This window comes from Lampetra planeri, chromosome 2 (assembly GCF_965212315.1).
Source record: "Lampetra planeri chromosome 2, kcLamPlan1.2.h2, whole genome shotgun sequence".
Classification (NCBI taxonomy): domain Eukaryota; kingdom Metazoa; phylum Chordata; class Hyperoartia; order Petromyzontiformes; family Petromyzontidae; genus Lampetra; species Lampetra planeri.
The window spans coordinates 32,627,842-32,654,574 of NC_136108.1; the positions used below are offsets into that span (position 1 = coordinate 32,627,842).

General features: G+C 53.5%; 2 protein-coding genes across 4 annotated transcripts in view; one reads left to right on the plus strand and one right to left on the minus strand.

Moving 5' to 3' along the window:
* The window catches only part of LOC144732133 (uncharacterized), a 45,413-nt gene extending 29,368 nt beyond the window's left edge, over nt 1-16,045 (plus strand). For both annotated transcript variants that reach the window (XM_078613437.1, XM_078613447.1), the window contains exons 3-16: nt 108-188; nt 553-711; nt 2,237-2,461; nt 4,216-4,398; nt 4,707-4,922; nt 6,504-6,721; nt 7,538-7,644; nt 7,892-8,916; nt 9,523-9,667; nt 10,530-10,585; nt 10,709-10,770; nt 11,253-11,390; nt 12,250-12,326; nt 12,818-16,045. In XM_078613437.1, coding sequence (XP_078469563.1) covers nt 108-188; nt 553-711; nt 2,237-2,461; nt 4,216-4,398; nt 4,707-4,922; nt 6,504-6,721; nt 7,538-7,644; nt 7,892-8,916; nt 9,523-9,667; nt 10,530-10,585; nt 10,709-10,770; nt 11,253-11,390; nt 12,250-12,326; nt 12,818-12,833 — 2,708 coding nt within the window. In that variant the 3' untranslated portion in view covers nt 12,834-16,045. The remainder of the gene's footprint in view (nt 1-107; nt 189-552; nt 712-2,236; nt 2,462-4,215; nt 4,399-4,706; nt 4,923-6,503; nt 6,722-7,537; nt 7,645-7,891; nt 8,917-9,522; nt 9,668-10,529; nt 10,586-10,708; nt 10,771-11,252; nt 11,391-12,249; nt 12,327-12,817) is intronic.
* TBC1D7 (TBC1 domain family member 7) lies at nt 14,124-26,351 on the minus strand. Of its 2 annotated transcripts, none has more exons than XM_078613554.1 (8): nt 26,229-26,351; nt 24,024-24,148; nt 21,995-22,075; nt 21,383-21,570; nt 20,356-20,493; nt 18,728-18,873; nt 18,144-18,273; nt 14,124-18,005 (listed from the first exon to the last, which is right to left on the minus strand). In XM_078613554.1, the coding sequence occupies exons 2-8, from the start codon at nt 24,139-24,141 to the stop codon at nt 17,922-17,924; spliced, it is 885 nt and encodes a 294-aa protein (XP_078469680.1). In that variant the 5' UTR covers nt 24,142-24,148; nt 26,229-26,351; the 3' UTR covers nt 14,124-17,921. The 2 variants fall into 2 exon arrangements, with proteins under 2 accessions (XP_078469680.1, XP_078469690.1); XM_078613564.1 differs by having other exon boundaries at nt 26,192-26,337.
* Between the last annotated feature and the right edge of the window lie 382 nt (nt 26,352-26,733).

The window sequence follows — 26,733 nt, forward strand, 5'->3', positions numbered from 1 at the left end:
TTTCCCATCTGGCCAGCGCACTGGGACAGGATAGCTGTCAATCATCACTGCTGTCGTTGTTGTTGTTGTTGACAATGGTGCTGATGTTTGTGTGTGTGTGTGTGCAGTGTTGGAGCGAAAGATCTCCATGAGGCTCAGTCGAGAGGAGTTGATAAGGAAAGGGCTGCTGAGAGACGTGCCTGAAAGTGGTGAGCCTTGGTTTGCAGTGTCATTCACGAGCCCTTGCAGTGACTACGAAACACTTTCATGAAGTAGGAGGTACCAGCAGCGTTGGTCATATCTTGCCAACTAAGTTTGAAAGTATCTCTGCATTATCTATCTGTCCAACGGTAAAGGGTGGCTACGCTATAAAGATGATCCAGTACAAATGATTTTTAGTAGAAAGTTGTCTCGCTTTGACGGACTCGCTCTCGTGAAAACCAAACGCATTTATCAAAGCGTTGCCCGATATTTGGAGACTCAATCCAGAGGAAGATCAACTTTGCCTGCATACGCGCGACGTGCGTCCACGACGTGAACCCGCGTCTGCCCCCTTTTTGCGCGTCGGTGCAGTCCTGGAGAGGGCGTCGATCAGGGAGGAGGCTCCCTTGGGGAACGGCCACGTGGCTTCGGAGCTCTCCTCGGAGGAAGAGCTGAGAGTCGGCGACGGATTCTCTACCCCGGCACACCCGTCGGATTCGGGTTCCGAGGATCAGGCAGTCCACGGAGGAGGTGCGGAGTGGGGGGGGGGGGGTTCCAGGGTTAGGAGGGTCGCACTTTACCTTGAGCCCAGCGGCAGCACGACCACAGCCCTCAGCGGCGAGCGCGTTTGCCGCACATTGCAGAGGGGATTGCGGTTCCAGGCCCCAACGGCCGCCCTGGTCAATACTGGGGATGTGGTAACCATGAAACCCGCTTCACAGTGGACGTTAAAGATCCCGTTTAGTCAGTTTATTTTGGGTACGGGTCCCATTAAGCTTAGAAGCTCATTTGCAATGACGACCCGGCTAAAACGCCAAGTGTGTTACATGGGGAGGGTTTAGAGGGACTACTGCATAGAACAAGAGCGGGGAAAATGTATAAACATCAATCAATCAAAATGTATTTCTATAGCACTATTCGTGCAAAAAAAATGCAATATATAGTGCTTTACAGGCATGAACAATAAAAGTGAATTTGTAGGCAAAATAAAATCACGTTGTTACAAATTTCTAGCAAAGACATAATAAAAATAACACCTTAAGAAAATCCTAATTAAAAGCAGGTTTAAAAAAGTAAGTTTGTTGATTTATTTTAAAAGTGCTTAATGATAAACATAACTAATAAACAGCGAGAACTATGTACAATGGGTATCTAGCTAGTAATCCAAAAGTATATTATACAGGACACTCGTGAGATGAACTCGCATATGGTATTTTAAATGCCATCATGGTCCAAATTTAATAAACTACGTGCAAATGTATTCTTGGTTCTTTCGGTAAAGTCACGTATTAACAATAAAAGAAAATAAAAATTGTATAAAAAAAAAATTATTATAATTTTTTTTCTTTTTTATCTCCCTACGTGACTTTACCAAAATAATCAAGAATATGAATTCCTGCAGTCACGAAAGTTTTAAGTCTAAATTTTACGTGCCAATGATTTGATTGGGAAGCCACGTAGCAACATCGCCCCCTACTGGCAGACTAATGCCGACTGGTGGGCCGGTGATGCATTCACCTTGTTCCTCGCAGGGGCAGCTGCCACTGGGGGTTCCCTGCCGCAGAGCATCTCTATGTACTGCATGGGAGGCGCGGTATGAAAGCGATAATGGTGATGACTAGCACAGAGCTGGCAACCTCTTGAGATCGTGGGTTCGAACCCAGTTGTCGGGTGCCTGTGACTAATCCGGGTTCGCGAGTTGAAGGTCTTAGCCCCGTTACCAATGTCTGCATTGCGCAAGAATAAAACATCTAATTTAATCTGGTTTTCAGATAATTTAAGCTATTTCCAGCTCCTGTTTCCCATGTACAGCAGGGCATGTGAGAAGGAGCAGTACCACCTGGGGTGGATAAAATGTAATCGAAGGGCCCTCAGAAGTAGTTCTGCAATGCCGTCTTCCATGGGAGGCACCGTATGAATATTAAATGATTGATGATGATGATGGTGACTGGTGGACTGTTGGTTCACCTTGTGGCCGTCGTGGCATAAAGGCCCCGCCCGGCCCGTTCGTGCAGCGCCTGACGGCTGTCACCGTGCGTGGTCGATCGTTCTCTAGGCCCAGACTCCCGATTGCAGCCGAGTTCGACGACGACGACGACGACGACGACGCCACCGTCTCGAGCCGAGCGGCGGGACACGAGCGACGACGCGGTCACGCAGAGCCGGGCGCCACCGCATAAAGCTTCCAGCACCATCGGCTCCACCTTCGGCGCCCCCACTTACCAGCATTCCACATTGCCCAGGGTCCCCAGCGGCAGCAGCAACCATCAAACCAACATCGGTACGCTCGCACCCAGGGGCTCCCGAGAGGGTCCTCCTTTGCGGGGTGTTTTGGCCTACTCTTTCATGCTGGCCCCGACGTCTTGGAAGAGCTGGGATAACCCACAAAAATGAACGCGCGACGCACGAGGGGTGGTGTGGCTTGCACCGTGCCGGCCGCCTTTGTCTCCCCGGTGGCGACGTTTTATTTAAGGCTGAGTTGACGTAGGTGGAGGCCCGGGACCGGTTTCGATGTTCATCACTGTTGTTGGCATATTCATTGGCTTTGCGTGCTCCGCGTGTTACAGTGCGAGTGTCAGTCGCCAGATTCATTACAGCGCACGGCTGTTTGTTTGGCGATGCCGGGTGGGAGCGTACGAAGGTTGTGAACCCTCGGTTATTAGGGCATTCCGCACGCACGCAGTGAAGTGTCCTCGCGTTGCAGATCATTATTACCCGGCGCCGTTGACCGACACGGGAAAATTGGGCTTGGCTCAAAAAGTGTCCCCGGCTCGAGTTGGAGCTGCGAGCCCTCGGGAAATGCACGCACATTGGCGGGCCTTGAGTTAAGTGGCCACCGGCTTGGCATTATTTGTTTCTTCCCGTGAGCCAGAGGGAGAGGTGGGGAGCCGCCGACGTGTAATTGTTAGCAGGCTGGAATTGCAACCCAGATGTCGCCGGTTAGATTGAATTTGATTTCTCATTGGGCAAGTGTCTCTTGAATCCTCTTGCCTGGATCTGACGAGATAGGATGCCATTTAACGGCACTTGTATAGCGTGACCTTATTGGTTATTTTCATACGACACCGCAGGCTGTTATCGATTAGCTGATGAAAATGTCAAACGCAGAGTGATATTAAGAATTTGGCGTCAACACGGCAGCATAACTCATTTGCAACGCAACATACCGTGAATGTCAAAGAGTCACGCTGCACAATTCACACGGTACTGACATTTCTGCCCACCCAGCTATAATTGGGTCCACCACCAGTACTGAATCAGCAGGTCACGAGCGGTGGGTTAAAATGTGGAACTCCCACTTTTAAGATGCCTGGCCCGCGTGGAAGCGCAGGCCGGATACACCCTCGAGGGCAGTGTTGTACATTCATTTTCAGAGGGGGCCCACCGTTTGGCGATAAGATATCAGTGTGAGGGCCGCCACACATTTTAAACCATTGGGGTTTGGCAGCATGATAAGGGGGGGGGGGGGGTGTTTTAACATTCGTGTATTGTAGGGGGCTGCACTAAAGACCACCAGGGGGCCGTCAGTGGCCTGCAGGGCCTTGCAATGAAGAACACTGGTCTAGAGTGCTTGCCTGCGGTGGCCCGTGCACCAGCAGTGGCGAGAGCAAAATAAATTGCATCGCTGCACCTTTACTCGTCGGAGGTCATTGCTCATCCGTCATCTGTCAAGTCCGCGATCGCGAAACGCTCCCAACAACGCTCCCAACAACGCTCCCAACAACGCTCCCAACAACGCTCCCAACTACGCTCCCAACAACGCTCCCAACAACGCTCCCAACAACGCTCCCAACAACGCTCCCAACAACGCTCCCAACAACGCTCCCAACTACGCTCCCAACAACGCTCCCAACAACGCTCCCAACAACGCTCCCAACTACGCTCCCAACTACGCTCCCAACAACGCTCCCAACAACGCTCCCAACAACGCTCCCAACAACGCTCCCAACTACGCTCCCAACAACGCTCCCAACAACGCTCCCAACTACGCTCCCAACAACGCTCACTCTTTCTTGCGTGCCGGCACCACGGCAGATGACGGCGCCCAGGTGCAGGGGCCGCCGCCGCCGCAAGGTCGCCCCTCCCCCCTGCTGCCACCACGAGCCCACGACCCCGGGGCCGGCCAGCGGAACCCCCCCTCGGCCAGGAGCTCGGGGGGCGGCCGGCAGCCCCCTCCGGTGCTCCCCAAGCCCGGCGCCCGCATCGCCCAGGCCAACGGTGAGTCCACGGCGCGGGGCCCAGCTTCCTCGATTGCACGGCCCCGATACCGCTGCGACTTCTCCAGGCCGGTGCTGGGGTGGAACTCGGCCTCCTCAAGGGGAACAGTGATGGGGTTTGGGCCAGAGTTTGTTACCGTGAATTATCTAGGTGAGCGTTACATGTTAGGATTTAAGATGGTTGTGAGTCGTGTACATTTTGAGTGACACGAGTGAGTGTTGTACACTAGGGTTATGTGGCCAGAGTTACTGAATTGTGACCGTTTTCTCTGAAACCCCTGCACCTCTGTCTCCATCGTAACTGTGCAGCGAGAGAGGAGCACGGCGCGAGGGACTCCGCGGGGAGCTCCGCACGTCCTCCCAGCAGCCGCTCCCCGCTCTTGCCGGCCAGGCCCTCCTCGGTGGACGCGCCGGGGGCCTCGGAGTCGGGGAACCCCGCGGTGCAACCCCGGCCTGGCCCCGTGCCCAGGCCGCACTCCGGCCTTCCCCCGAAGCCTCCCGTCCGCACGAGTTTTCCTGCCGGCGGTGAGGGGGGGGCTACGATGTCACGAGGGTTGCAGCGATACGATGACTTTAACGCCGTGATTCGCAATATCGGTTTTCAATAACACTGCACAAATGGAAAAATTAAAAACTGTCCGGTAGCGTGCAACTACGGTCATCCAGGACAAGACCGTACAACGTGTAACGACGCAATGCCCCGATCCACAAATACGAAGGAGATATCACGGCGATACACTCCGCCGCTCCTGACGCAGTTATCTGGGCTTGACAACCTGAATGTGAAATTATAGTCGTTGCTCTGCATCTACATCAACCGTACGAAAGAAGAAGTAGAATAACCCTGCAATTGTGTTTCGCAATGTTATTGCCTTGTTATTGTGTTTTAATTCGCCTCTGTGATCCAGCAAGGCGAGGCTTTCTGTCGAAGTCCCCAGGCAAGTTTTGCTCAGTGGCAGGTCGCTCATTCTTCTCTGCTGCCCCCGTTGTCTGGACCTGCTTTCCTCCAGCCATCCGTGCTTCTGGCTGCCCGCTCCTGTTCACATCAATTCTCAACACCCTCAACTCCAGTTCACTCCGCATAAGCCTTGTATCTGTAAAACTTGACATTTGCACACAACATAGTTAAATATTACTGGTAGGAACCTCCTGGTTACACCAGCCCACAGGGGATTGTTGTGTCCGTCCGTCGTGCATCAAAAAATGGGAGGGGTGGGGCTGGGTGGAGAGGGGAAGGTGGGGAGGGGCTGGGTGGGGAGGGGCTGGGTGGGGAGGGTGGGGAGGGGCTGGGTGGGGAGGGTGGGGCTGGGTGGGAGGGGCTGGTCACCCTGTGGTGCCCTTATAAAACTCAATGTTTAACCTACTCACGCCGGCTTGTGCCCGCCCTCACAACCGGCCATATTTGCGGAATACACCACGCCGCTGTTGACCCTGGCCATTGACCGAGCAACCCAACGTTCCTACCAGCTCCCTCCGCAGGAATGTGTTTATATGAACGACATAAAAACGATGTCATATTACCACCACCATGCTAACAATTGTCTTTGTTATTTCGTAAATATTTTGACTCCAATTAATATACTCCAAAAAATGTAACGAGCAAAAATAGTCACGACACAGCGATATTCTGCAAAACAGACGACACGATTATCGTGTGACCATGCATACCACGTGGTATACATCTTAGAATTAGCAAGACGCGGCGCACAAGAGAGGCGTCATATGGTGGCGGGATAAGAATGACGTCAGTCGCCTCTACGAGGCCACGGCGGACGTGTGAATAGCAGCGGTGTTAGCGATAGACGCCGCATTTCTCTTTGTCTTACGCAGAGTCTGGTGTCCTTCCCCCGCACCTCCGATTAGCACGGTCGGCTACGCACGGTGCGAAAGAAGTCCCACATACATACAATGTAGACATACGTGAGGTTCATACCACGAGCAATAGCGTTCAATGGACTGGCCATGCACTGTCAGTAGAGTGGTGGACGTTATGTTCACTTGAGTAGAGCCGTTGTTGATGAAAGACTCGGTGAGTGGGATCGTGTGGTTGGAAGGCCAATCGGATGACGTCGATTGATTGCGTCTGTCCCCGCTGTTGGGCTGCAGGGGAGAGCAGGCAGGCGGCTGGAGGCGGCGGTGGCGGTGGAGGCAACTCGGAGCCCCATGCGCCAAGCGGCGCTGGGCCTGCTGTCGCTCTCCGCAAGTTCGGAGTGGTTGGGCTTCCGCCGTCTCTACAGCCGCTTCCGTCGGACCGACCAGAGTCCCAGCAACCCGAGCCCGACGCGCCGCACTCTGCGCCGCAGCCTCCGCACATGCAGCACAGGGTAAGCAGCAGTGGCAGCAGTGGCAGCAGGTACAGTGGCAGCGGCAGAAGCAGCAGTAGCAAGAACAGCAGCAGCAGAAACAGCAGCAGTAGCAGCAGGTACAGCAGGAGCAAGAACATCAGCAGCAGAAACAGCAGCAGCAGAAACAGCAGCAGCAGAAACAGCAGTAGCAGCAGGTACAGCAGTAGCAAGAACAACAGCAGCATAAACAGCAGCAGCAGCAGGAACAGCAGCAGGAACAGCAGCAGCAGGAACAGCAGCAGCAGGGGAACGGCTGTTGTAGCAGGAACAGCAGCAGCAGAAACAGCAGGAACAGCAGCAGCAGGAACAGCAGCAGGAACAGCTGTAGCAGCAGAAACAGCAACAGACCTGACATCAGTGTCAAGGCCCAGCGTTTGCCACTTGTTTACAGAGGTTCGTGGTTGGAGCCCAGCAGCCATCCTGGTTAATACTATAAATGTGTTGTTCTAACTGTGTAATATTCGCCGTCTGCTTCATGGCAGTCGTTAAAGATCCAAACTTGCCACATTTCTAAATGATTCGCAAATTATCCTATTGGATGAATCCAAACAACAACATCGCCCCCCGAATGCGAAACTACTGCAGACTACACCCGTCCGTGATGCACAGCGCCGTCGTGATAGCGTTTCACGATAGAATGGGCATGATCTCCTCCCCAGAATAACGAGCTGGGGGAGGGCGGCTCCAGCAGCGGCAGTGACAAGGGGGCCATGCATCGATTGCCTCGCCGGGTCTCGCCGTGGATTGCCGCTCCCGATTCTCACGCTCATTCGTCGTGCATTTTGCAACTTGCAGGGTCCTCCCAGGGGCTCGCAGACGCAGTCGGAGACGATGGATGCGAGAGCCAGGGTGGTGCAGGAGCTGGACCAAACCGCGGGCGCAGCGTCGCGAGGGATGCACGGGTAGGCGCCGTGCGGCATCCCCTCCCACCCGCTTTGCCATTGGTCTGTGGGTCTTTAAGCCTATGGGTCTCTGTGTTAGTCAATGGGTCTCTGTATGAGGCTGTGGATCCGTGTGTGAATCTGTGGGTCAATGTTTTTGTACAACATCTTGAGACTCGGTCACATGTAGACACTATATTAATCCACCATGTGTTGTTATTTCTAACCGGGGCGCTGGCTTGTGGCCGGGATGCATTTGCCTCCGCAGCCCGTCAGCCGATGGCACCGGCACCACAACTCAGGGCCCGCCACCGGGGCCCCGCATACCCCAGCCGGCCCGTCAACCCGCATCATCATCATCATCAGCGCCACCGCCACCACCACGGCCGTCAGAGTATCCTAGCGACACGCAGCTGATCATGTGGACCGTGACATCGGAACCGGGAATCCCGTCCGGTGGCCGTGCCGCCCCGGCACCGGCGCCGGCGTCAAGAGAACGCGGAGACACGAGGGAGGGTGAGGAACCCCAGCAGCGCCATCCGCCGGAATCACCGGCACGTCCGCCACACCCCCCGGGAGACGGATTCTATGGCGGCGGCGGCGGCAGGGGCGGCACCAGAGGTGGTCACCAAGAGGACAACAATGTCGACGATTACGATAACTCCGTGGGCCCCATTGGGCCCATCTCGGGCGTGCGCATGGAGGATGTCCTCGAGTTCCTCATGCAGCCTTCCGGAGGAGGCCAGGACAATGGTTCGGATGATGCCACCACGGAGAATTGCGTCACCGGCGTACAGATGCACCACGATCACCACCCTGATCACTACCCTGATCATCGCTACGATCACCATCCTGATCACCGCCCTGATCATCGCCATGATCGCCGTCATGATGATCACCACCCTAATCACCACCATAATCACCACCCTGATCACCACCCTGATCACCATCCTGATCACCACCCTGATCACCACCCTGATCACCACCCTGATCACCACCCTGATCATCAACACCACGACCACCGCCACCATGACCACCACCTTCACCACCACCATCACGACAACCAGTATGACCATAACCATAACGACCACGATGACGACAACAACAAGGAAAATGTGGACACAAGCAAAGCCTCCTTCCCTGACGAGCAGCAAGGGCTCTACCAGGACGACGAGGATGATGAGGATGGGCCCATCCTGTACCGTGACGATGATGACGACGACGATGATGATGGGCCTGTCCTCTACCGGGATGATGAGCAAGAGGATAACGACGACGAGGTGGAGATGACGGGTTAGTACCCTGATGAGAGCCCCTCACATGTACAGCCTTCCTCTGTGTGTGTGTGTGTGATTGTGTGCGTATCGGGCAGCGGTAGTGTCAGGGTTAGCGCGCTGCGCTACAAACCCGGCAACCCGTGTTCGATTACCGCTCACGGCCAACACCAGTGACGTTGATCTGAACCGGTCCTGGGACTCCCCAAGGTCGACTTGGCCTTAAATGAGTACCTGGTGTGGTGTGTAAACATCGCCGCTAGGGAGATAAGTGTCGGGTCGTAGTCTGTGGGTGCTGTGTTTACTCGCTGTGTGTGTGTGTGCCGAGTCAGTCTGTGTGCTGTGTTGACTCGCTGTGTGTGTGTGTGTGTGCCGAGTCACAGTCTGTGTGCTGTGTTGACTCGCTGTGTGTGTGTGTGTGCCAAGTCACAGTCTGTGTGTGCTGTGTTGACTCGCTGTGTGTGTGTATGTGCCAAGTCACAGTCTGTGTGCTGTGCTGACTTGCTGTGTGTGTGTGCTGAGTCACAGTCTGTGCGTGCTGTGTTAACTCGCTGTGTGTGTGTATGTGCCGAGTCACAGTCTGCGTGTGCTGTGCTGACTCGCCACACGGCTCTACTGCCCCCAGGGCTCCTCGCCAAGGTGCGCAGGAACCACTCCCTGGTGGCCGCACGATCCCTGGGTCACGACCCTGAGGTCGGTGACCCCCAGCAGGGTCACATGGGGGAGGCGTGGCAAGAGCTGCGCCAGCAGATCGGCACCGCGCTCACCAGGTGCGCTCACCACCCCTCACCTCACCTCACCCGCCACACTCACCAGGTTTAAACACCACCACCAGCCATCTCACCAGCCATCTCACCACACTTGCTCTAGGTCCACTCGGCACCCACCAATCACCTCATCACACTGATCACTCTCCTCACCACGCTCACCATTCACATCACCACGCTCACCATTCACATCACCACGCTCACCATTCACATCACCACGGTCAATATTCACATCACCACGGCCAACATTCACCACGTCACACTCGCCATCCACATCACTACACTCACAATTCACCACAGCCCACAACAGTGCGGCCGCGGTCATCGGTCTCGCACAGTAACGCCACTGGCTCACTCGCCAACCTCCACATGAACGTAGAAACGTTGCCGATCGACTCCCCTCTGCCGTACGAAAGAATAAGAAGCGGCTTAGCCGAGCAGTGGTGGCTACGCACTGGGCCTGTAATCCAGCACTGTCTAGGCTGCAAGGGTTGGCGGATCGCCGCACAAGTGTTGCCAAACTGCCCGTAGGCGTCGAGGTGCCATACCCTGGCTCGCCAGGGAAAGGCGGTGCAGAGTGTTGCCTGCCCCCCCCCCCCAATCGCATGTCTGGGTTTTCTCCGGGTGCTCCGGTTTCCTCCTCACGGACATAAACACTTGAAAATCGTCTGAAAACATCTTAATATGTAGAGGACTACAGAGCCTGAGCGATTGCTTATGACCAACTCACTGCCTCGTGCGTGGCTCCGGCGATTGTGAGATGCAATTTGCACGGGCGACGACGTGAAATAGTCAACTAATAATTATTATATTGTTAATCGACAATTTTTTCTAAAATTTCCACGCGTTTACTTTTCCCCCGCAGGCGGCTCAGCCAGAGGCCTACAATGGAAGAGCTCGAGCAGAGAAACATCCTGAAGCGTGAGTGCAGCACAGACGCACGGGCAGCGTTTGCTGCTGCCACTGTTGTTGTTATTGTTGTTGTTGTGTCGTGACATCGCTCCCAGCGGCTCAAAGTGTCGCCATGATTCATTGTCATTGCAGAGAGGAATGAGGAGGAGGAGCGAGAGGAGAAGAGAGAGATCAAGCGCCAACTCTCGAGGAAGGCAAGTTGCAAGCACCAGAGGCGCTGGCACGGCAGAGATGGTGCCTGGTTGTGCCCGCCATAATGACTGGGCATGCGAGGGCTGTCACATCAAGTAATAACAATACTTTGATGTTATATAGTGTCATTCATGCCAACAGCATCCCACAACGCTGTACATTAATTATGTACAATGACCAAATCCCATGGACGCAGTTGGCTGTCCACGGCGTGAAAGAAGCCCAACACACACACACCAATCAAATGGAAACCCCTACTACCAAGCTGCCTTGGGGGGTACAAAACGATAGACTTGACGGGCCGATCCCGGGCCCCACGCTCTTGAATGGAAGCACGACCCCAGGAGCGCCAGGGAGTGTTTTAAAATGGTTGTCGTTGCACGGCCGGTAATGACGGCATTTCCCGCACGCGGCGTCTCAACGTTGTGGGTGAGCGTGACGGTCACGCGCGCGTGCGTCCGTGTCCGTGTCCGTGCACGTGCAGCTGAGCATGCGGCCCACGGTGAAAGAGCTACGCGAGCGGAAAATCCTGCGCTTCAACGACTACGTGGAACTGGCCGACGTGCAGGACTACGACCGCCGCGCCGACAAGCCCTGGACGCGGCTCACCGCCGCCGACAAAGTACGGCCGCCACCCCGACCCCCGACCCCCCCCCTGCCCCCAACTGCCCGGTCCGCTGGCCCCTGCCACCGCAGGTCGAGGGGAATATCGGGACGCCGGTGTGGGGGGGGGGGGGTGAGAGGGGAGGGCATGGACACAGCAGGATGATGACAGAGGGAATGGAGCGTCTCTGGGGGGGTGATAGAGGGGCATCGGGTGGGATGACACACGTCATGGGATGGTGGGGAGAGTGGGGAAACCCCATGGGGGCAGCAGGAGCAGTTCACGGGCAGCAGGAAGACAGCAGAGAGTCTGGGGTGGGACTACATGGATACTGGTGTCACAAGGGCATCAAGGGGATGACACACTTGGTGGGGTACCGGGGACAATGTAGAGGATCACAAGGATGTGTAGGAGGGACACGGGGACATTGGGGCGACCACGCAATGGGGGGGGGGGGGGGGATGATATAATGGAGTTGGCTAAACATCTCGATATCGGTCCACCGATCTTGGGTAATTGTTAAGGCCGATTCTGGCAGCCTTCCCCCGCTTGTCTGTGTTTTACTGTGCCTCCGAATAGTTTTCTCCGTGTGAAGATGAAGGAAAACTGCGTGCAATGCAATTTCTCTATTATCGTTATTATTGTGTGACGCTGGTGATACGGAAGGGAGTACCACATGTGGGCGCCGTGGGGTTCTACGAGCACACCGATGGGACTTGGGGGGGTGGGGCTGGGGGGGGGGGGGATGTGGTATCCGGCGACGCTCGCTGAGCCAGCCTAGCGCTGTGCAGACGCTCATTGCGGGATGCCATGTGCCGTGGTGATTGTTAATGTGAACGTGTCGTCGCCGTGCGTGCGTGCCTGCGTGCGTTCCAAGGCGGCGATCCGCAAGGAGCTCAACGAGTTCAAGAGCATGGAGATGGAGGTGCACGAGATGAGCCGGCACATGACGAGGTGAGACACTCGCACGCACCCTCCCGCATCCACCTCGCCAGCCCTGTCGCATCAGGCCGTGGGGGTGGGGGCTAGAGAGGGCTGAGTACCCCCGTCCTCCTTCTGAAGCCTCGCAGCCCCCCCCCCTCCCCCCTTCAATAGCCAGAGGTGGAGCGACAAAATGCACAAACGAGTCCAATTATAAGCGATGGGCGTTTCTGCCTTTCCTCGAATACACAGGGGGTGAGAGCCAGAGCAGCGTTCACGATAGACACGAGCGGATCGCACCGTTACACTCATTCTGTTCAGCGCTTGACATTTGTTTAAAGTTTATTTAATATTGACTGTGGCTAATTGTATAGCCCCCCCCCCCCCCCCGATTCTTAGTCTGGAGAGAGTGAGGAGCTTGTGTAGTGTACTTCAGTTCTGATGAAAAATACAAATAGTTTTTTTAAATTAGATGTGGATGTTGCTCTCTCTCACCACCAACCCCCCGACCCCTCCCCCTGCAGGTTTCACAAACCGTGACGGCACGACGGCCTGCACACTGCACATCACTGCACATCCTCCCGCAGGCCACGTCCTGCTGCTTCGGGGACCCCGGTGTTCGTCGCCCGTCACAAACAAAAATAATCATCAAGCTTCGTCTTGTGCCTCGTGCCGGATCGGAGGGGAGGCGAGGATGGACGTTGTCGGACGATCCTAACGAAAGCATCTATCGCTCTTTACAAACACGGAGATCTCTGCTAATTGCTAATTGCTCGGATGCCTTGGAAACAAAATCAAGCATATCACTCGGGATCGGCAGTGATTGGAGCAGCAAGAGGCAGGGTGGCCTGGAGGCCAAGCGGCCGTGGATCAAGCGGCGCTCCTCGTGGCCTGCCCCTGCCAGACTTGACCGATGCTAATTATATCCTGATTTGCACTTTGTCCACTCTGCGCTAATCATTACAGGAAAGGGACTGAATTGTTATGTCGCTTGTAAACTTTCTTTTTTGTGTTTGTGACACGGTGGGTTCTGACTGCCCCACCGGCTCAACAAAAAACAAACGGGCTCTAACCGAGCACCGATATTTACTTTGTTGTACTGCGACACACGCTAAGTTATATAGTGACATTGTTTCTGATCATTCTTTTGTCGAGGAGCGTTGGGTAATGTGCACGGGCACGCCCCCGGAGTGCGCCGCCGTTTGACGTCGCGATCGGAATGCCGAGCGCTAAACGCGGGGTTTGCAGCTCGGAGCGTCAGCTGCCTCTCCTGCCTGAGGCGGCGTCTTAAGCTCTCGACGGCCAGCTAGGGATTGCCACCCCTGGGGTACAAAACATCCACGACACATGGGAAGAAGAATATCTCACGAAACCAGAAGAGGCGGGGAGGTGGGGGGGGGTGTGAGAATGACACGTGAATGCATTGTCTTGAGCAGTGTATCATTATGCAACTGACAGAAACTGGGATTTTTGTACGGATGCATGTTGAACTTCTTTTGCGTCGCACGTAGCCAACTGCGCTAATCGGAAGTGCGGGGGAAGGACAACTTTTAATGTCCCGGGAAGACTAACCGATTTAACAGGGGTGCTTCTTCGAAACAGGGGTCGATCCTGGGAAAACCAGGACAGAGTTGGCATCCCGAGGGGTCCCAGTGCTGTCCATGCAGTGAATTAATGAAGTGAGCCTATGGGATTGAATCCACTCTGAAGCCGGATGTAACACGTGGTAATCTTACGGTTTTAACAATGAAGGTAACATTCGCCCAATCTTAATGCTATGTGAATAATATTTGTATATTTTTGTTTTTTTCCTCTGGCTTGTTTTATCCCCCCCCCCCATCGGAAACTTCCATTTTTACAAATGCTCCACTACGCTTGTGAAATATTAATGGATGATGCGAGAATGAGATTGCTTCCTGTGGCCGCCTTGTTCCACGTTTAATCTCAGTATTACCAGTCGACAGTTGCTGCTGCTGTTGCTTTGGCTCCGAGGAGGGCGGCGACGCGATTGCGAGTGGCAGCCCCCCCCCGTTTTGAGCCGTGGTAGAAACTGAACCCACGGCTGCCTCCTCCACCCCCCCCCCCCCTTGCTGCTGACAGAGAGAAGAGTAGATGGGGCCCCGGAGTTGTGCATCTCTTGGGCTCGAATGCCTCGCCTAGGCCGCCGCGCAAGGGGGTAAACGTGTAGCCACTCGCAACGCGTGCACGTCCGACGTTTTTGGTCAATGTGCATTATTACCTTACAAGCATCGATCTTCGGAGGGAGCGAGTCGTGCTTTGCTCACCAGTTGTGTTCACTGCCCGCTTCTTCGCTTCAACTCCGCCCGACTTGAAGGCCGCGGGTCCCTTTTGCGTTGCCATTTTGACTGCCTGGAACGTTTGCGTCGAGTGCGTTTGGCTCCCCTCCGTAGACAAGCGGCGCTTGAACCGCAGCTGGGGATCTGCCGGCGCAGCCTTGCCCGTGCGGCAGGATTGCCCAGGTTTCACGCCCGCCGAGGCAACCGGTGCCGAATCGGCGTTGAATCCGCGAGGTTTTTCCCCTCTTCCGTGGACAATCTCTTGTTGGCCGGGACTGCCTGTCGGGAGCGACGTTGAAATTGAGCAACGTGGACGGGAGGGCGACCGCTTCTCCCGCCGCCCCCCCCCCCTCCCCGATGCTGGCAAAATGATGGCCACTTGCTGGCCGCTACTGCGTTCACCTTGTGCCTCACAGGGAGAGCTGCCACTGGGTGGTCCCCTGCCGCACGGACACCTCGAGATGTCACTGCATGGGAGGCGCGGTATAAATAGCCGCGTGCCGTCGTCACGGCTCTTGTAGTTACACCCGTTCATGTGCATCTGCTGTGGGAAAGAATGCCTGGTTGTCGGAATGCAGGCATCTCTTGTTCGGCCATAAATTAAGCCCATACCCCTGTCCATCACATCTTATGAACACCGTCTTCACACGCGCCAACCCTACCGATGTAAGCAGTAGGGCCCCAATTTTTTTTTTTAAATACCCTTTAAACGGTATCGATTTTCAAAGCAAATCTCGTCAATTTTTTTTTTTTTTATTAAGCAGCACGATTTGCTTTGGAAATTGATGTCATTTTGACTAAATACTCTTAAGCCACTTGAGAAATTTCCCGGCCATCCCATTCCCAATATTGGCCCCCGATGCCGGGTCGCCCCCAGGACGCCCTCAACCCTGCGGCGTGTTGTAGTCACGTCAGTTCGCTTCATTTTAAATCTTTTATCCTACCGTAATAATTTTGGGTTGTAAATGTGAAAACTCTAGCGATTTTAATTTTTTATTTTACGTCAACACTGTGTTTTAAACAGTTTTTTTTTAAGGGCACTTGTTGGGGACGATTGTGACTTCACAGCCGCATGTGCAGGGTGTTCCAGCCAGGCTCCGGATTTTCAGTGACCCCCCCCCGCCCCCCCCCCCCCCACTGGTTTGTCAGAATGTGAGTCGTTTATTTTGCTTCCTTTAATGTAAGTCGATTCCATTTGTTTTTTATTTATGCAATAAGCTCATGTTGTACGTCACTGAAAGCACCAGTGCCTTTTGGTCGACATTGGTTAGTGAAATGCAAGAGCACTTTTTCTTTTTAAAGATCCGGCGTTTATTAAACAAAAGTGCTCCTACACTGTGCTGGAGGGAGACAGGACATGAAGTGCCTTGCAAGAACAACACGCATTGAAGCAGCAACTAAACAAGTTAACTCGTGCAGCTTTGTGAATTATAAATAAAATGTGATATTAAAGTATACGTGCCCTCACGGTGTGCCGCGATTCTTTTAAAGCGCTTTGCAAAACGAAGAGGGGGGTGGGGGGAGGGGGTGGGGGGAGCCAGAGGCACCCGAGGTAATAACCCAAAGTCTAATTTGCCAGAGCTGAAATCGATACCCACCTCGGGCAGCAAAGCACATTTTTTTGTCGTACCCATGTATTGATACTGTGACCAGTGCCTTACTGGATAGCCTCAGCGATGAATCGCGGAATCCACCGTTATTGGCCACACAAAGAATGTGGAAACCTCAAGTAATGCCCACCCCCTTGGTGGGACCGACAAGTGACATTTCTGGCCTTGGTTCACGGACTCGCAAGGACAAACCCACTTCTGCCTGCGCGGGTTCCAGGTGGCGCACGCAAGTGTCCACTGGTAACTTTAATTGCCGTCCCCCTCCCTTTTTTTTTACACGACTATGTAAACGCCGTTTAAAACTCGGCCTGCTTTGACCGAATTGTTGCAGACGTCGGACATCGTAGGCAAACAACGTTTTGAGAGACTGTTAATCTGGTTTTTACGCAAACGGTTTCATCGCATCGGTTCAAACCAACGGGGTATATTCTCTCTTCGCGAGTAAAAAGGGCTAGCGTTACGCAAGAACGGATTATTTAATCGCGGTATCTGTAAATGACGTGCTGATGAGCCAGCTCTGGCATCCGTCTAGGCTTGCAGGATGGGGCTTGCGGCAGTGTCTGGCGGTGCAGTTGGCGGCTTGCCTTGATCCCCCTGAGGATTCTGAGCGGATGACGGTGTCTGGAAGGGCGCATTAAGGGGCAGCCTCGAAATTCATCTCGACCTGAAGACAAGTTTAAACAACCCGAGGCACAATTTTGGCTTCTCTGAAAACAAACCCATTAAGTACAGATCCCCCCCCCCCTCGCTCAGCTCAAACGCGACGCAGCATCATTCTGGCAGGAGGTGTCTGCGATTTGGCCATGACGGCGCCACTGCTTTCCACGTTGGCACCCATGGGCGAGTCCCGGCGTCTGTAATTATCCCATTCTGCGTCCGCTCAAAAACGTCCTCCTCGCCTCCCTGAAACGGGAAATAATAAATCCTCAAGCCGTGAAACTGCATGTAGTTTTGTTTCCCTCCGAATTGTGGCCCATTGTTTCTCAAGCGAAACGCTTGAAGGACGTGACCTGGATTCTTATTTACTTCCCACATAGAAGATTAATGCATTATTAGTTCCAAATAGACTTATTCGAGCATCTTGTCTGCACAATAGTGACACCCACTGGTCACTGATGTCCCATTCATGAAACCATGAATGCATTAGCTCTGGCTGTGACGACAACTGATGATGCCCCTTCTTCACATTTGTGTTGACCAGGAAATGTGTCATTCTCATGTCCTCCTCTACCACTAACTTTTTACTGCTGTTGCTGCACGACCAGAAAAATTAATTAGAGGGCATGGGGTTCCATGACCTCTAAATTAATTACCAGCTACAGCTTCTCTATAAGATGCCAATTTTTTGGAACATTTTTTTTTATAACGATCGAGCTCTCAGTGTTAATTCACAAGGCAAAGTATCCATTGGATCTCTCGCAGTGAAGTGCAACCTTTCATTTTCAAGAACGGCCTGCAGAAGTGGATGTCGCAGAACTAGTTTTGAAATCCCTTCAAGTCTCCTCCGGTCCACACGGTAGAGCCGACAACTTTCCCACTCACTCTGCCACTATGTTTTTCACATGATAGTCAAACCGATGTTTTTTTTTTAATTCTCAGCTGGAATTTATCCAATTTTAATATGACGGTTGAAGTCCATTGTTCGGTTTTACCACCAGCTAAACAACTCCAGTCCGGTATCGCCACAGGAGTGCGGGGGTAGTCCCAAGTGTCCTACGGGGCTACGTGTGGACGGGAGCTCCCGTGTGCTTCTGCCAAAGCTCAATGGCCTTGGTCACAATTGCGTCCGTGTTCTCCTGCGGAATCTGAGAAGCAAAATAAAAACATCTATTTTACGCTCTCTCCGTGCACATTGCATACACCTGACCTTCACTCGCGACCAAAACACATCCCGACGTCAAAGCGCAGTTGTTCCAATCGCGCGGTTGTTCCAATGATTTTACCTTTTCCAAAAACTGCACAATGCTGTCGGCCTTGTTCATCGTCATGAGAGTCATCTTAAACGTGAGGAGGATTCCCATGGCGACGAAAACTAAAATCTTGCAGGAGCCACTCATGATCTTGTCCCACACCCTGTTGGAGTACAGGAGAGAGAGAGAGAGTTCGAAATGGGATCGGTTTTCAAAAGTGGAGAAAACCGCCGAGCATAACGCGTTGTTTTTGTAAGCAATAGCACAAAGGCTTTAGTATCTGTATTGATGTCGTACATCTTGTATATAAGTGTTCTTCATTGCAAGGCCCACGGGGCTACTCGCCACGTCTGGTGGCCTTTAGTGCAGCCTCCGACAATACACAAATGTGAACATACCCCCCATCATCATCATCGTGCTGTCAAATCCCAATGGTTTAAAACGTGTCATTTCCCAGTAGTTCACACTGATTTACATTGCAAACAAAGTTGAAATATCACTCAAGTTATTTTGCGCAGACGACCACCGTTCCCCCTCAGGCATACGCAGATACACACGGGGGTTTAGACAGAAATAAAAGTCCCGATAGGTCAGCTGTTTGTCGCAAGTCACGTTACCTCTCCAGACTTTTGTTGGGAAGAGTCCCGGCAAAGCAGCGGGAGAACCATCGGGAGCACGGCAGCCTCGGCAGCGCCCCGGTGCCACGCAGGTGCTGCAGCAAGCGTCCGTCCTCCACGCCCAGGTAATGCTCCAGGCTCTTGGGCTGTCAGCAAACACGCACGTGCGTCACTACAACCAGCAGCGGCGGTGGCGGCAATAACAACAATTACAATTCGGCGGTGACGGGGCCGTGCGGTCGCGTGTTTGCCGCTCGTTGCAGACGGCGAGAACCCTGGCTAATGCTGCGGGTGTGTTAACTGGAGGATACGCGATGTCTGCTTTGCAAGCACAATAGCGTCACGGTGTCTGCTTTGCGTTGCAGACACCGTGACGTTATTCGAAATCGAGCGGGCCATGTGTGCCAGCGTGCCAGTCCAAATTTAACATTTTTCCACAAATTACCCAATTACCTCGTGGGGTAACAAAACCACATAGGAACATTGCGCCCTTCTGGCAGACTATACCCACGAGTGAAACATAGCACGTTGGTGATAGCCTCTCGCCGTAAAAATGCCTCGGATACCAAATGTAATTATTATTTTACATGGTGCCGAAATGCAATCGCACTTGACGGCGCTTAACACAAGTGATGAACATGTGGGAAGAGGTGAAATGGGAAGAGGTGGACGAGGGCAGGGGCAAGCAACGCCGCAGCACGGCCCCAGGGCCAACGAGGCCAAGCACAAGGCGACACGAAGCGACTGGAGCTCAGGCTCAACGGGTCCCCGGTGGCCCAGACGCGATGCTGACATAATCCCAGGGGCAGCGAGAGCAGCACCAATGGGTACCAGAAGGTGGCATATCCACCATGCACGCATGCACGCTCACCACGGAGGCAGGGAGAGGAAACGCTGCCGCTTGTTAGGGGCCGTCCTTAAATGACGTCACGCGATTTTTTACCCCCCCCCCCCATCGTCACACGGCGCCACAAAAAGTCAGACCACCCCCCCTCAAATATGACGTCACAAAGCCCTGCCCCACCCCTCCCCCCCAAAAAAAAATAAAACATGCTTCAAATCGCTTTAAACTATTGTCGTTGTAGTGCGTATTTAATGTGCCGCTGCACTTTGATGATGTAGGAGTTAACATTTATTAAAAAGTCGATTTAATTAAGTAGAACGTGTTGTCTATATTTATCTAAAGTTGCGCATTTTTACGTGACGTCACATTTCTCAAACCCACCCCCCTCGTCACACATCGTTACAAATATCTGACACCCCCCCCCCCCCCCCAGGTGCGTGACGTCATTTATGGACGGCCCATATCTGGAATAATGCAGGGAATTGATACGCAGGCTCAACAAGGCTGGCAGTCCAAACACGACCGCAGACTCCTGCGGTTGTGCCGCAGATATTTTTGGGTCGTACCGCGTCTTGTTCGGTACGACGTCCGACGTTTCGCTCCACGTGCTGGGGGGGGGGGGGGGAGCTTCTTCGGGAACCAGAACCGAAGAAGTTTCCGGGTACGTGCAGCTGAAGAAGCAGGCGGAGCGAAACGTCGTACTTTCAGTACAACCCGGAAAAGAAAAAAAACATTGGGGATTCCAACACGAGTTCTGCCGCTGTGCTCAAATGCAGTGGCTCACCAGATGCGGCAGCGAGTCGACGTATTTGTTGTTAAATTGAGTGAAGAAACACTTCGCCAGCCAGTAAGCGTCCACTTCATTCTCCGCGATTTCAGACATGCTCGACACCACGGCAATAAAGTCCCCTTCCTCTTCCTCCTGAAAGAGACCGTGCAGAGCGTCCGCTAGAGAACACCACCAACAATAATATTGACGTATTCACTTAGTCATTCCACTGCTAGATGAAGGCCTTCCCACACTGTGTTGGTCACGGGGTTTCTTTAACCAAAATCGTGACTGATGTCAGCCTTGACTAGGAAGGTGGTTGGGTTCGAAGTTTAGTACACCGACGACCACTGGACCACCGTTGCATCCTCACTATCCATCATCATCATCATCGCCGTCATATCAGCCATGATCACTCTACTGCTGGATGAAGGCCTCCCCCAAGCCGTCACCACGTCTCATGATCCTGCACCTAGGGCCCCCCCCACAGGAGCCGATTGTGTCGCTCTGTCCCCTTGGGTGAGGGTGTATCCCCCTCCTTTGGCTGCCACTTCACCATTAGTTTGGACCACCGGCCATCATCCCTTTGAGCGACGTGTTCTACACAAGCACACTGTTTTCTTAGCCTCCCATATGGAAAATGTGCAGCCCTGCATTTATTCACAACACCGCTGGCAAAATGGCTTTCACTACAGTCAACTCAGGGAAGCCCCCCTAGAGAGTATGTTTTGCATACTGTTCCACGCTGGCCAGACGTCTTGGTAGAGGTGGGAGTGTCCACACTTTACCCTACCACACAACTCCTGCACATTGACTAACCGCGGTGTACCCATTTATACCGCTTGGTGGACAGACGCAACAGTGTTTAAACTGCTGCACCGGGAGATGGAATCGAACGGGCCACCTCTGGATTGCAAGTCCAGTGCGCTAAACAATTACACCGCGGCAGCCGCACTCCTAGCCACCCACGAGCGCTGCCAAAAGTTTACGAGAGCCCTTGCCTCGGCTTGGCCCTGCCCCGAACCCCAGTTACTTCGCGTACCGGGGGCTGGTCACAGCGGCGAGGGAGGCAGCCGTTCTCCAGCTGCAGCATGCGCAGCATGGTGTGTGTGTCGGGCGCGCCGTCCCCCGTGAGGCGCATGGTGCGTAGCGCGTGCAGCACGTCCTGGTGCTGCTCCGCACGCTGCTGGGACACGGCCTCGTGGGCCGCCTGGTGCGGGGGGAGGACGCCTGTGGGAGCACACGGGCGCGCACACTTTAAAAAACAAAGATCCCCCAAACCGTATAGCTGTTACAAGGCTGTTGGGGCAAGTCCCGTTAGCGAGTGGCACCTATGCAGGCTGGCACGGCACACAAGGGGGTGGGTGGCTAGCACCATGCCTGACCACCTTTTTTTCTCGAGTGGCGATGTTTACACATCGCACCAGGTACTCATTTGAGAGTTAGTCGACATAGGGAGGCCCAGGGTTGGTTCAAATAATCGTCACTGGTATTGGACGTGACGGGAATCGAACCCGTATCGCCGGGTTCATAGCGCAGCGCGCAAACCGTTACACTACCGCTCCCCATATATCCACACACACACACACAAGGCCCCATTCAGTCCCCGCAAAGAGAACCCCCCGCCTGGCCGAGATATTAGGAGCGCTCATACCAAGCAGCACCTTCCAGATGAGGATGCGGTAGATGGTGGGGATGGGGAAGCGCTGGCTGAAGGTGCACAGCTTCTCCAGATCTACACGCGCAGACACACGACACGACGCACCCAGCAACCGTCCACAACCCAGTGACCGCCATCCGACTCACGCCTCATCAGCACCCATCAATCGAATCCTGCGTATGGCAGCAATTACGTTCAGGAGCTAAATACCAATGTTGAGATCTGCTCGCCATGATGAGAGGGCTTCAGGAGAGTTTGTGTAGTTTTGCTATTCTTTGTCCATTGAAGGAGCACAGACTACAGTGGTTTACTACGTAGTCCATAGGTTTGGGTTGCATAGCCACAGTCGGACTCCTGTAGCTTGTCTTTAACTTTCCATGCATGGAGGAGATATGTGCATCGGGCCTGTTGATGTCCTGATGCGGTTGATAGTTTCACCAGTGTCACTGGGGAATGTCAAGGCCAGGAGGTGCACCTACTGACCCCCATCATTGCATTTTACATATATCCTTGTTTGTTTACATGTTAGTACAATGGTCCCCCCTTATATCCGTTTAATGTGTCTGTAGCTTAGTTTTGTAATTGTGCTGTGGTGAAATCTGTACGTAATTTAACCACACAGATTTGTTCTGCGGGGAAAAAATACATTTGCTAATTTTGAGTTCTTCTGCAGCGATTAGGTTGTGTTTTTGTTGCACTTTTAATTTGTTTTGCTCTCGTAGTTTTGGTGACCGATGTCACTCTTGAAAATGAGACCATCCTCGTCTCTTGCGTTCTCATCTGGTTCACCAAAATTTACCTGAACTTGAAACTTAAATCAACTAGGTCATTTAGATCGAGTGACCTCACCTGATGCTAATTATTTGGTGATGTTGCATTAGCAGTGGTGCACAAGCACAACTCACAGAAACTCGACATGAATCAATGACACTGTAGCCCTGAAAATCTATTTTTGTAAAAATATAATAGGTGACATTTCGAGCAATGGGCCTTCTTCATTGGGCATCATTTGTATTGACTGATGCTGCTTGACGACTTGAAAGAATAATGGGGCGGCATACTGCGACGTGAAGAAGAAAGCTCAAGATCGGCCAGGGCAGAGTGTTTATGAACCAAGGCCCTGCTACTGCAAAGATGATTAATGGATACTAATACCCTGGCTGGATCACCAATTAGCTGACCATAACCCAGTGTACACAATCTGACTATACATTTTTAATTTCTTTACCGGGTAAGACTCACGGAGCTATACAGCTCTTTTTCAGAAGCGACCTGGCCACAAATGACAGCTCAGGGAAGTGGCTTATCACGTGGAAATTTAGAGCAGCCAAATACCAGTTTATAAATGCGGAGGGGAAAACTGTAGGACCCGGAGAAAAATACACGTGACCACGGGGAGAGAGAGAGAGACACGCAAACTCCCAATATACAGCAGGCGTTGGAGTCGGGATCGAACCCATGACCTCTTGCATACCAGGCGAGGTAGTTAACATTTCGCAACGGTGGCGCCCTAAAACCAGGCTGGATCGCCGTGACCCAGTGACCCTGTCTAAGACTGGCTGGGTCGCATCTCCTTGATGCGCTGGGGAGAGACCCGGGGTGAGGAGGAGGAGGAGGGGGAGCACGGTTCAAGTTCAAGTTCATTTATTAGGTATAGCCCTGTGAGCCATTCGGCTCTTGAATCAGGTGCAACCGCAACAAACAAAAAACATGAACAAAAAACATCTTAAAGTGAATATGTGTCTAAGTGCAAACAGACAATCCAAGAAAAGACAGCAAAATATTGCAGAAAAAACACCGTACACCAACGCTGTGTGCAAAAATCCCAGTGGGATGCAAGTCAAACAACAACAACAACCACAAGACAACTTAGATTAAGGCCATTAGTCTAACTCTGTACTACAACAAACAAACATGGCTAAACCAATACACTTTTCGAAATCACCAAAATAAAGCCATGAAAGCCATGAAAAAGCAATCATAGGAACTGTGACGGAATTTTCACAATAACTGGTGCCCTTACCGAGCGGCTCGTCCTTAAGGAGGATCTCCAGGCTGCGCTTCTCGTCCACGCCGTGGAAGCCCACCTTCTTGTAGTAGTGCGAGCGAAAGTTCCTCGGGTTGTCCTCTGCCATGGCCATTGGGACCCTGGCCGAAGGAGGACGCGGTGTGTGAGAGACCGAGTGAGCCGTGTGGGCGAGTGACTGAGTTGGTGAGTGACTGAGTTGGCAAGTGACTGAGTTGGCGACTGAGTTGGCGACTGAGTTGGTGACTGAGTTGGCGAGTGACTGAGTGGGCGAGTGACTGAGTTGGCGACTGAGTTGGTGACTGAGTGGGCGAGTGACTGAGTTGGCGAGTAACTGAGTGGGTGAGTGACTGAGTTGGCAAGTGACTGAGTGGGTGAGTGACTGAGTTGGTGACTGTGTGGGTGACTGAGTTGGTGACTGTGTGGGCGAGTGACTGTGTGGGCGAGTGACTGAGTTGGCGAGTGACTGAGTTGGCGAGTGACTGAGTGGGTGAGTGACTGAGTTGGTGACTGAGTGGGCGAGTGACTGAGTTGGCGAGTGACTGAGTTGGAAAGTGACTGAGTGGGTGAGTGACTGAGTGGGTGAGTGACTGAGTTGGTGACTGAGTGGGCGAGTGACTGAGTTGCCGAGTGACTGAGTTGGCAAGTGACTGAGTGGGTGAGTGACTGAGTTGGCGACTGAGTGGGCGATTGACTGAGTGGGCGAGTGACTGAGTTGGCGAGTGACTGAGTTGGTGACTGTGTGGGTGAGTGACTGAGTTGGTGACTGTGTGGGCGAGTGACTGAGTTGGCGAGTGACTGAGTTGGTGACTGTGTGGGTGAGTGACTGAGTTGGTGACTGTGTGGGCGAGTGACTGAGTTGGCGAGTGACTGAGTGGCAAGTGGCTGAGTGGGTGAGTGACTGAGTTGGTGACTGTGTGGGTGAGTGACTGAGTTGGTGACTGTGTGGGCGAGTGACTGAGTTGGCGAGTGACTGAGTGGGCGAGTGACTGAGTTGGCGACTGAGTTGGTGACTGAGTGGGCGAGTGACTGAGTTGGCGAGTAACTGAGTGGGTGAGTGACTGAGTTGGCAAGTGACTGAGTGGGTGAGTGACTGAGTTGGTGACTGTGTGGGTGACTGAGTTGGTGACTGTGTGGGCGAGTGACTGTGTGGGCGAGTGACTGAGTTGGCGAGTGACTGAGTTGGCGAGTGACTGAGTGGGTGAGTGACTGAGTTGGTGACTGAGTGGGCGAGTGACTGAGTTGGCGAGTGACTGAGTTGGAAAGTGACTGAGTGGGTGAGTGACTGAGTGGGTGAGTGACTGAGTTGGTGACTGAGTGGGCGAGTGACTGAGTTGCCGAGTGACTGAGTTGGCAAGTGACTGAGTGGGTGAGTGACTGAGTTGGCGACTGAGTGGGCGATTGACTGAGTGGGCGAGTGACTGAGTTGGCGAGTGACTGAGTTGGTGACTGTGTGGGTGAGTGACTGAGTTGGTGACTGTGTGGGCGAGTGACTGAGTTGGCGAGTGACTGAGTTGGTGACTGTGTGGGTGAGTGACTGAGTTGGTGACTGTGTGGGCGAGTGACTGAGTTGGCGAGTGACTGAGTGGCAAGTGGCTGAGTGGGTGAGTGACTGAGTTGGTGACTGTGTGGGTGAGTGACTGAGTTGGTGACTGTGTGGGCGAGTGACTGAGTTGGCGAGTGACTGAGTTGGCAAGTGGCTGAGTGGGTGAGTGACTGAGTTGGTGACTGTGTGGGCGAGTGACTGAGTTGGCGAGTGACTGAGTTGGCAAGTGGCTGAGTGGGTGAGTGACTGAGTTGGTGACTGAGTGGGCGAGTGACTGAGTTGGTGACTGAGTGGGCGAGTGACTGAGTTGGTGACCGTGTGGGTGACTGTGTGGGTGAGTGACTTAGTGGGTGAGTGGGTGTTTGTGTGGGTGGGTGAGTGACTGTGTGGGTGGGTGAGTGACTGAGTGGGTGACTGAGTGGATGACTGCGTGGGTGAGTGACTGAGTGGATAACTGAGTGGGTGAGTGACTGAGTGGGTGACTGAGTGGGTGAGTGACTGAGTGGGTGAGTGACTGAGTGGGTGAGCGACTGAGTGGGTGAGCGACTGAGTGGGTGACTGACTGAGTGGGTGACTCACTGAGTGGGTGACTGAGTGAGTGACTGAGTGGGTGACTCACTGAGTAGGTGACTGACTGAGCGCCTCGCTGTCCCTACCTGGGCCTCCTCGTTTCGCCAAGCCCACCGTAGTCCGCCACTGTTGTTTCGGCGGACCGGGCCCGGAAACCCACGCCTCGAGATTTAGTTCCGCCCGCGTTTCGGTTCCGGCCAACCGTCTCCCTCTCACGCCCCGCCTCTCACGCCCCCCGCTGGCCACTCTGACGCAGTGAGCGCCTCCCTCCCTGTGAGCTCTACCTTGACGGCGGATAGATCCTCTGTCTGGCCCTACTGCACCAACATTACCGTCAACACGACGTCGATCACACCAGAACACGATTGCACCTACCCTTCAAACTACCCCGCAACGTATGTACGTTGAACTTCTTTCGCGCCGTACGTAGCCAACCGTGCTAATCGGAGGAAGGGCAACAAACCAACACCGGCATCACTCCGACAACTACCTCGAACCCTTAGGGGCCGTCCATAAATGACGTCACGCGATTTTGGACGATTTTTGACCCCCCCCCCTCGTCACACGGCGTCACAAAGTCAGACCCCCCCC

What these genes read in the sequence shown, in the direction of transcription:
- TBC1D7 (XM_078613554.1), bottom strand. Translation starts at nt 24,141, where the DNA reads ATGGCCATGGCAGAGGACAACCCGAGGAACTTTCGCTCGCACTACTAC. An exon ending in TCGACTCGCTGCCGCATCTG is followed by an intron (nt 18,874 to 20,355) that starts GTGAGCCACTGC and finishes GTTTGCTGACAG; the next exon opens with CCCAAGAGCCTGGAGCATTA. An exon ending in CCCAACAAAAGTCTGGAGAG is followed by an intron (nt 18,274 to 18,727) that starts GTAACGTGACTT and finishes GTACTCCAACAG; the next exon opens with GGTGTGGGACAAGATCATGA.